Source organism: Anguilla anguilla, chromosome 2, assembly GCF_013347855.1.
Source record: "Anguilla anguilla isolate fAngAng1 chromosome 2, fAngAng1.pri, whole genome shotgun sequence".
Lineage (NCBI taxonomy): Eukaryota > Metazoa > Chordata > Actinopteri > Anguilliformes > Anguillidae > Anguilla > Anguilla anguilla.
In genome coordinates, this window is record NC_049202.1 from 40703193 (window position 1) to 40713595 (window position 10403).

Here is a 10403-nt window from a genome sequence, read left to right on the forward strand (position 1 = left end):
TGTCTACCATCTCCAAGTTTGGAGTGTCAGATTCTGTGGGATGGTCTTTCAGTCTCTAGGCGTGAGCACGATGACGTCACCAAGAAACACGCAGACATCCGCAGCAGAATACATGTTTGAAGCCACTTCACTCGACTCCTCCAATATTGGGACAATGGAGGAAAGGAGGACACAAAGATCGGTTACTGGGGCACAGAAGAGATAAGGTGGTAGTGGAGCAAAGGATAATACCTTTTTTGAGCATTGGGACGTACCCCTAATGTAATTCCACACCCTCAGACTGAGCTCAACAAACAAAAACTTAATCTTGAACATTCCTATTCATCTTTATTTACAAAAGAAACACAACAAACGACCAATAGAAATGTACATACATTTTTACAACACAAATTTAAGCACAACAGAAAGTGCAAGAAATGGAGAGCCAGCATAGCTTCTGTTCATCAGCGTCTCTCACTACTCCCTTCCTGTCCTTTCATTTCTTGGAGAACTTGGGCTGTTTATGTTTGGGTGGTGCCCACTTCAGACAAACTGTGTCCACTAAAAAGGGGGGATATAAAAGAATGCAGATTCATTAGCAAAGGCATTTAAATTAGCAGACAGGGCAAGCAGGAGGTAAAAAGTAGTTTTGTTAAAACCAAACAATAACCTGTGATTGGTGGTTTCTTGTACTGGGCACTTTTGAGGTGTTCCTCCACCAGTTTGGGTGTCACACAGATGACATGCTGTCCCTTCCAGTACTTCACCATATTCAGGGACTGTAGTGTGCTGATGATGTCACTCTGGGTGATACTGGTCATCTGACTATGAGGGGGGATACCCAGGAATGGTTAGAGTAAGATCAATGTTTTTAAAAAAGGGTTATTCGATAACACACTACAGTAATTATTACATTTTTACATTTTTTTGGCGCGCGCGCACGCACGCACACATGCACACATGCACACACACACATATCCACTACCTGGCCAACAGTATGACAACACCTGATCACAGCCATATGCACTTTTTGAACATCTCATTACAAAACCATGTGCATTCATATAGAGTTGGTTCCCTCTTTGCTGCTGTAACAGCCTCCACTCTTCAGGGAAGGCTTTCCAGTACAATTTGGAACATGGTTGCATGGATTCGCTTCCATTTAGCCACAAAAGCATTAGTGAGGCTGGGCACTGATGTTGGGTGATAAGGCCGGGCTTGCCGTTGATGTTCCAATTCATCCCAAAGGTGCTCGATGGGGGTGAGGTCAGGGCTCTGTGCAGGCCAATAAGTTCTTATTTTTCATATTGGCCACTTGGTGGCACTATTAACTCAACATAACTCAAGATATAGGCATAAGTGTAATGCCATTACATTCCTCTCCTCACAAAAAGCAAGGCTTTGTTTTGCACCTTTGCACTGCTCTTTAAATAATTTTCACCATTTTCAATAAATGAAAAACACTTAAAAGATATGAAACCACAAGTCTGTCCAGTGCACTGTTCTCTTTAAAAGTTATATAAAGATATTGTCAATGATAAAAATCATGGCTGCAGCCTTAAATTGCATTTTTGTTCTGATGCAGAAAGTATGTAATTTACTTTAATCCTAGACTTGGTCTATTGTCTTGAAAACATCCTGATTATAGCAGTGCACATCGGTCTGAGGAAAATACTTATATGGTGTTGAACAGGGGTGGGCAAGGAGGGCCATACCTGTTTCTGGATTTAATGCAAACTTGCTCTTAATTAATTTAATAAATCATATTTTAGCAGCATTTCTTGATAAGTTCACAATGAAACCGTTGAAAACTGTTCCTGTGTCCAAAATGAAAAATCTTTTTGTTGGCTAACAGTTAAACAAGCATTTAATGTATCCAGCCAATTAGCAAATATGTTCAGTATAAGTGGTGACAACAAAAATCTGAACACACACCAGCCATGCAAGAATGGATTTGACCACCCATGGTGCTGACTGTCTGCTTGGACCCCATGTATCGCTGCTTGCAGCGATTACAACGATTATCATTATTATTATTATTATTATTATTATTATTATTATTATAGGCTCCTATATTTCTACCTGAGGTCTTTGATGGAGAGTGTACCCCGAAAGTCCCTCAGAATCTCCAGCAGTACCCATGACCAGTAACTCCGGTAGCTAAGCTTCCCAAGGTCTGAGAGAGGCTTCTCTGGAGACCCGACTGTGCTCTCCAGTTTCGACAACTCATAACCTGGGAAGAAAAAACAGAGGGGTAGCAGTTGGGGGGAGTAGTAAAAGAGGAAGAGGTAGAATTTCATGTTTACAAACCAGTCTGCTTCCAAACCTTAAACACAGAGAATAACATAAAACATTGACTCACTGAAAGCAATGAGGAATTTGCCATATCCTCTCCGCTGGTATGGGGGGAGGGTGAGGATACATGCTACATTGTTGCCATCTGGAGATTCCTTCTCCTGCACGTAAGCAAACACACAAAACAAAAAGTGAAAATAAATTTTTATCATTAATACAGACATTGGGTCACAAGACAGCAGCAAAGTAGACCCTCAAATTTAGTAAAGGATGTTCCTTGTCTGACAGGATGTTTTTTTGCACCTCTGATTATAGCAATGTCTTGAAATAAGTATTTAGAGTGACCCAAAAGTCAAGACGTAAATACAATTTAATGTACAAATTCTGTCAGGTGGAATCAGCAAAAACATCAGAAATAACAATGTAAAATATGCTAATTTGTATAAAAATATATAATGAATTGCACATGAACTGAGTGTTATTTTCATATGGACATTACTTTTGAGAAATATCCCACGATGTGTGCCCCTTGTCGATCAACTTCAGTCAGGATATAGAAGACAAAAGGTTCCACATCGAAGTACAAGGTTTTGTGATCCAGAAAGAGTTTCGCAAGTAAACACAGGTTCTGACAGTAGATCTGCAGACAGACAAGAGGGAAGAAGATATTATACAGCAAATTCAGCCAGGAATCTATTGCTAGAGCCCAGGTTTTGGTGAGTAGGATTTATCACCTGTATTTAGTCCTGAAATTAAACCCCATGTTGAGCAATCTTTTACAACCATACCACTGATGTACAAAAATAACTTCATTTAACATCACTCAATAGTTCAATTATCTGACTATGGTGAGTATGTTTTGTTGCTTGCGGTTGTGTGGAAGGGTATTCCTTACAGAGGAACAAACATGACAAAATGTTTATGCCTTGCATGGGGAAGGTGAACTGGGTAGGCAGGTATGGTGAGGTCTATTATTGACACACTGAGCAAAGAAGACAAGTCTGAAAAAAGGAGAGTAGGGTAAAGCAGCTACAGTAAGGGTCAATAGAAGTGGCATAGGCATATATTAATAGGATAAATCAGATAAAGGTTAACACGGTTGGCAAGTATTGTAATTGTACTGTAAAGACTTTGAAGGACTGTGAACTGAAAACCTCACATAAACCACTTGCAGGAGTCAGTACGTGATACAGAGGCTCATTTCAATGTACCTCTGCATGAGGGTGTTGACAGCTTCAGTCAAATTCAGTGTTCAGTGAATCAATATATTTTGTGTAGTTATGAATGTGATATATTAGGTACAAACAATAATATCAGGGTCATACCCATACTCACTATTGGTACCATGAGGCAAACTTATTGGTATCAGGCCAATGCTAAGATTACAGCCGACATGCAGATGCAACGTACACTACATGGCCAAAAGTACATGGACGACTGAACATCACACCCATATGTGCATCCTGAACACCTCATTCCAAAATCATGGGCATTAATATAGAGTTCATCCCCCTTTGCCGCTATAAGAGCCTCCACTCTTCTGGGAAGGCTTTCTATTACATTTTGTAACATGGCTGCGGGGATTCACTTCCATTCAGCCACAAAAGCATTAGTGAGGTTGGGCACTGATGTTGGGCGCAAGGCCTGGCTCGCAGTCAGCATTCTATTTTATCCCAAAGGTCTAAGATAGGGTTGAGGTCAGGGCTCTGCACAGGCCAATCAAGTTTTTCCACACCAAACTTGGCAAACCATTTCCTTATGGACCTTACTTTGTGCACGGAGGCCTTCTCCAAACTGTTGCCAAAAGGTTATAAGCACACAATTCTCTAGAATGTCACTCTATGCTGTAAGATTTCCCTTCATTGGAAGTGGCCAAGCCCAGCCAAACAGCCAAAGACCATTATTCCTGCTCCACCAAACTTTACAGTTGGCACTATGCACTCGGGCAGGAACCATTCTCCTGGCATACACCAAACTCAGTCATCTGTCAGACTGCCAGATAGTGAAGCGTGATTCATCACTCCAGAGAACACGTTTCTACTGCTCCAGAGTCCAATGGTGGGGTGCTTTACACTACTCCAGCCAACGCTTAGCCTTGCACATCTTAGGCTTGTGTGCAACTGCTCGGCCATGGAAAACCATGTCATGAAGCTCCCGACAAACAGTTCTTGCACTGACGTTACTTCCACAGGCAGTCTAGAACTTGGTAGTGAGTGTTGCAACCAAGGACCAACAATTTTTACGCACTTCAGCACTCGGCGGTCCTGTTCTGTGAGCTTGCTTGTCTGAGCTGCTGTTGCACCTAGACGTTTCAATTTCACAATAGCAGCACTTACAGTTGACCAGGGGAGCTCTAGCAGGGCAGAAATTCGACAAACTGACTTGTTGGAAAGGTGGCATCCTATGAGTTTCACATTGAAATTCACTGAGCTCTTCAGTACGATCCATTCTACTGCCAACATTTGTCTGTGGAGATCCATGCATAGCTGTATGCTTGATTGTATGCACCTTTTAGCAATGAGTGTTGCTGCAGTAGCCAAACCCACTAATTAGAAGAGGTGTCCACATACGTTTGGCCATGTAGAGAACGGGTGGCAGAGAGGAATGCCCATTTAATTCCCTGCTGTTGCTGTATATTAAGTGAAAATGTTGTACTAAAAAAAAAAGTGTGAACAGTCATATGAACAATTTTTAATTATTATTTTAAAATACTATTTTTACCAGCCAAAATCACAAGCAAAAAAAAAGTTACATAGACACTCAGTAGTTCTCGGCTTAAGAATGAAACAAGCAAGTGGAATTAATGCTATAAAAATAAGTCTGTGCTTATCTACTTTTTCCATCAATGAAGAAACTTGGTTTCAGGTTGCAGTAGTCCTATAATGTAAACAGGGAGGTGCAGAATTGACCAACATGGCCGACAAATACTGGTTATTAATTTAAGCCCCAGAATTTCCAAAACTGCAAATTTACCAAATAGAGCAGAGAGATAGAAATACTGATAAATAGAGATCACCTTGTGGTCTCGGCCATCCACTTCATACACTGAGATGTTACACTTTCTGTAGATCTCCTTTCCTGGAGGCTGTCTCCATTGACACTGAGACTGAGAAGAAGGAAAAGTAGCATTATTACTAACAAGCTTCTGTACTTGCCATATAGTATTTCCACTTCTAAACCATAAGTGAGAGGTTATTACGTAGTATACAGGAAACGGGACTTTCTTCACAATGTGGGGTTGTTAAGAACAATGAGACAGATGAACAATTCTGAGTTCTCTATCCAGTATTCATTGCAGTACTCACCAGATGGTATCTGAAAGTCTTCTCATACTTCATGTATTTTAGGCAGTACTCGCAAATCCACAATTTAGGCTGTTTGCCGTAGTCCTCAGGAAACGGGGAGAAGTACCAGGCGTCAATCTCAAAATTACCGATCTGGATTTTATCCACATATTTAACTTTGGTAATCTAGAGGACAAAGGCAAGACAAATAAAACAAATTTGTGAACTGAAACTGACAATAAAATCATTGATGAGCTGGTCCGAGACAGCCCAGTTGTTCTGCAACTTGTTCTTGATGTCCCTCCTCACTCAGTGTTAAAACACTATTCAAAGCCAGCACCAATTTTCTCTTTTCAAATCCACTTACCGCCTCATGCTCCTTTTCAAGAGCAGCTGTGGTTGGGTCCATCTCTGCATATGTCTGAGGATTGAATAATTACAATAAAATATCAACAGAAAATAAAGATCACACTGAATTGTATGCATGATTTCAGGCACTGCTAAAATGCTACACTATTGATGTCAATTAGAAAGCAAAAAAGCAGAAAAGAGGAAATGCACTGCTCATCTTCAAACAGAATGCAGTCCAACTTCACGTCTAAGTGTAAGTATTTTAAAACTAATTAAACTTCATATGGAATGTGCAACCCCCGTACTGTGAGACACATAAACAAGCAATTTATTGTAAGGTCATGTTGAGCATGCCAGATTGGAGAAAAATAAGCATTCTACCAAAGGCAAAGAATGAACAAACAATACCAACTATAACTACACGGATTTGGATGAGTTGCAGCAGAGTTTCGACCAATGCAGTCCCCAGGCAGCAGTGCATGTGTTAGCAGCAAGACTGCCTTCTGAAGGTCCAGCAATGTGATTGGCAGGCACTTCTCTCATCCTTCCTCTCACCTTCCAATTGCTGCCCATGTAGTTACAGCCAATATAGTTTGTTCATTATCATGCACAATGCTGCCCTATAATAAACAGACACCAACAGACACTTGTCTCACCTTACATAGGTTGTGCACCACTTATTTGGTTTATACCTTATGCTCCTTACTGCAAAGCAACCTACAACTCCCCCATTTTGGTTACAAAAAAACAAAATAAAAAAAGTCAAGAGAACCTTCTGGACATGGTTGATCTCATCGTGTTTACGCTTCTGGTTTCGGGTGATCTTCCTTTCAGGCTGCTCCCCCAACTCTCCTCCCCCGCCTCTCTCCACGCTCTTCCTCACAGCATCCTTCACTGTCTTAGTAAGAGCCAAGCGTGCTTTGCCCACCCATTCGTCCAGCCGTCGGTTAACTGAGGAAAGGTTAGAGGAATGAGAATTATAATGGCCCAAGTGGACCATATGCCATCCATTTCCGAATGGTTTAGTGAAATAAGCGACTATACACAGCATTTGTACAGTAACACTCACAGCCCACATAGTGGACGTAGAACTCCTCTCGTCCCTCCTGTTCATTCAGTCTGGACTGGATAACTTCCGCAGAATCTAGGAAATTAATAGCAACAGTACATTTATGACGACACGATAACACGCTTACAAAAACAAAATTACGTAACACACTTTCAAAACAAGTTTTCACTTCGGCCAGAAAACGTAAATCTCAATTTCGTCCGATGTAACCAAGTTAGCAAAACAATGAGTTAGCGCTAACAAGCGCGCTAATGTTGTATCGCTAACACTGCTGATATTGTAACTAGACGGCTAGATAAGCTTAGTTTAACGTTACCTATCTATACAGCATTTAAAAATGCAGTATTGGAGGCTAGATGTATGTGGTAACGCAACCCTAACGGATTTATCAAACGTTATGACGACGGACAAACGTTGTTAGCTACAGCTTTCCCCTCTTTTGCTCCATGGTTTGCTTCTCAATTACACAACAGGCTATCAGCACGAAGAGTGACTCACGCCATGTTTTGTCGGCTCGCTGACAGAGATACGTCTCGCCTATTTCCACCGAGACCTCCTGCTCCCTCCCGCCAGCCAGCCCTGTTCCCTCCAAAGCGCGCTGCGTACTCGAGCCCCCGGCTCCTCCCTCCCTATCGGCCTCAGACTCTTCATCCTCCCCGCCGCTACCATTCGACGAGCAGGCTGCCCGAGTTCCAGACTCCAAATCTGTTCTGTCCGCAGAAGAGTGTCTTGACAATTCAGTTTCTATATCCATTCGATCTGCAGTGCCGCAGTTTTCATATGTAGTTCGACAATCCGACGAAACAGACACTGCTACAGCAGTCATACTCGTTGTTCTAAAATTCAACTGCGTGACGTATACACAATACAGTTCTTTGCTTGTAGCAAAAATAAGATAGGAAACCTGAATCTGTGCACTACGTCACGAGTTGCGCAGAAGACAATTTTGTTCGTGTTGTGCGCAGAACAAAACATAGCGGCTAAATGGTGGCAATCTGTATCGTTAAATTATTTTATATTATTTGATATATTAAATTAGAATCTACACTCTTTATATTCTGTATACATTTACCTTCTCTGTTTTTTTATGGTTCATACATTATGTAACCGCTTCGCTAAAAGTATTCTACGATTACAATTTGCCTTGAGGGGATATGTGTACATGCTGGTTTTCGTTCCAACCACAATTGCAACCCCAGCATTTTTACAAGCTGTTAGCTGTACTGCACATGTTGAGGGGAAAACATTGAAGATCTCATTAAAGTGAATGGGGAATATCAAAATTTAGAAGGCAAAATAAAACATCCCCTATGGTATTTTGAAACTTGATTAATGACCATCACATTTCATATGAAAAGCAGATTTAAACAATATGTAAAATGCAATAAAATATGCACATTTCAATATTTTCCCAAGACTTCTGGACCAAAACAACCATTGTTTCACAAACTGCTGCACACCATTAATTTTTTATGATCACAAAATATGGACAGATGAGGTCCTTTGAGTAGTTCAATCACCTTGGTTTTCTATATTGAATTCAGTGAGCAGCATGCGCTTTTGCCCAGAAGCATACGCAGTGGAGGCTGTTTCTCTTTACTCCTAGGCTTCACCACCTGGCCCCTCCTACCCTCTCTAGTTCTTGTGTGCTATGATCCAAATCCATGGTGTTTCTGAAGCCCAGAAGAAGTTGTGTTTTGTCCTAGCATTGTTGCCGTAGCCTAGCAGAGGTTCAATCACAAAGAACTTTATGCCAAAATCTGTGTATTGTTCAATGTTGAGATTTGTTTTTGAAATAGAGGGGAAAAGTTTCATACTTTGTTCTGGATAAAAGTGCCAGTAGGCTAATAGAACTATTTAGATGTCCATTGTTAAATGAAAGGTTACTCAAAACACAAGCAAATTTCACAAAACAAGAAGTGACAAAAATTTTAAAACATTTAATCATTTTAAATTTCAAATATTTTTTAAGTTGTCAGATGAAACGTGTTAAAACAATGTTTTATAAAGGAATAAAACAAAACATTTAATTGGTTATTTTGAATTTAAAGGCAGAAAACAAATTACTTCTAATGGGCCAAAGTAATTTATGAATTATACTCACCCAAATTAGAGGTCAATAATTGAAGAGTCCACTATTTACTTAGTACGGTTCCATGTTTCCCATAAATGGTTACTACCAAATGACTGTGTGCTCTTTCAGGAAGTGACATTTTATGAGATTTATGGTTATGGGACATTTACGGTAGGGCATTTTTCCACAGGGCTACAGCAATCGTGCCATATAAACACAGCCACAAAATCACTGCTGGTACACTCCACAGTCCTGCAGGTCCTCAGTGTTTCAAATGGCAATGAATCTTCCATTTGTAGTGTGTTGTATAAACACATTAGCACTCATCATTTAAAGCTTGATATTGTTAAATCAAACTTTGTGTTTATATAATAAACACTTTGGGTTTGGGGTCAGCGCCAATGACAAAGTCCCTTTTTAGAAATTATTTAACAAAAGACACTGTGATTAAGATTCCATTAGAAATGGAAACTTGCAGTATGAGGGAAACATTTAGAAAATGTATATTGTCAAACAAATGTATGAAAAACCTTAAAATGGAATCCACTTGATTGCTAAATTACAAAACACTCAGGTTAATCTTAAATGAGATGTTAAAACACATAGACCACAAATTTAGATTGGATTAGTCTTTCTGAAGCTGTCTGGTTTTGTTCTCAGTGTTGGTCATTTCACCAATGTCTGTAACCAAGGACTTAGAATCTCTTTTAGATTTCCTCTGAGTCTAGAAAATACGTTTTAGAGTTCTGCATGCACGTTTTAATTGGATGTTCGTGCCATTTGACAAAATGTCCTCCAATACTTTAGCCACAAATATCTCAGAAGTTGTTAGGGTCAAATTTATGTCCACTCATTAAAAGTGCCAGCACCTGAAAGCAGTGAGTAGTCCTCTCAGTCTTCTTGTCCTGTTGGCCAGTTCAAACACATATCAATTACATAGTAGATGAATATAGATACAACATATGCATTTTACAAACTTGCAATTGGAACATATTAAAGCAGAACAAAATTATATCAAAATATAGCAGTTGAAGTCATGGATAAACATTTTATAATCATCATTTTAAGGGAAAAAAGCACCTCTTTTCCTACTTTTGATAAATCATCTAGACAGTTAAATTGACCGTTAAATGGGTTGTACTGAAGATTTCAGTGACTTTCAGTACAGCACTGTCATAGGATGCCACCTTTCCCACAAGTCAGTTCCTCAAATTTCTGCCCTGCTAGAGTTGCTCGAGCCAACTGAAAGTGCTGTTATTGTGAAGTGGAAACCTATAGGAGCAACAATGCCCACACAAGCTCACAGAACAGGACCCCTGAGTGCTGAAGCGTGTAGTGCATAACAATCATC

At 40.1% G+C, this 10403-nt stretch overlaps 1 protein-coding gene across 1 annotated transcript; it reads right to left on the minus strand.

Annotated features, from left to right (window-relative positions):
• Nucleotides 1-301: 301 nt before the first annotated feature.
• On the minus strand, nucleotides 302-7850 carry LOC118220231 (histone acetyltransferase KAT8-like). The gene is made up of 11 exons (XM_035403991.1): nucleotides 7477-7850; nucleotides 6979-7053; nucleotides 6682-6860; nucleotides 5926-5979; nucleotides 5580-5744; nucleotides 5291-5380; nucleotides 2774-2914; nucleotides 2342-2435; nucleotides 2062-2212; nucleotides 650-804; nucleotides 302-540 (listed from the first exon to the last, which is right to left on the minus strand). Exons 1-11 carry the CDS (start codon nucleotides 7802-7804, stop codon nucleotides 476-478), a joined length of 1497 nt encoding a protein of 498 aa, XP_035259882.1. The 5' UTR covers nucleotides 7805-7850; the 3' UTR covers nucleotides 302-475.
• Nucleotides 7851-10403: the final 2553 nt, after the last annotated feature.

Coding starts and splice junctions, on each gene's coding strand:
- LOC118220231 (XM_035403991.1), bottom strand. CDS start 7,804: ATGACTGCTGTAGCAGTGTCTGTTTCGTCGGATTGTCGAACTACATAT. Junction 7,054..7,476: donor GCGAGCCGACAAAACATGGC/GTGAGTCACTCT, acceptor TTAATTTCCTAG/ATTCTGCGGAAGTTATCCAG. Junction 2,436..2,773: donor TCGTGGGATATTTCTCAAAA/GTAATGTCCATA, acceptor GCTTACGTGCAG/GAGAAGGAATCTCCAGATGG.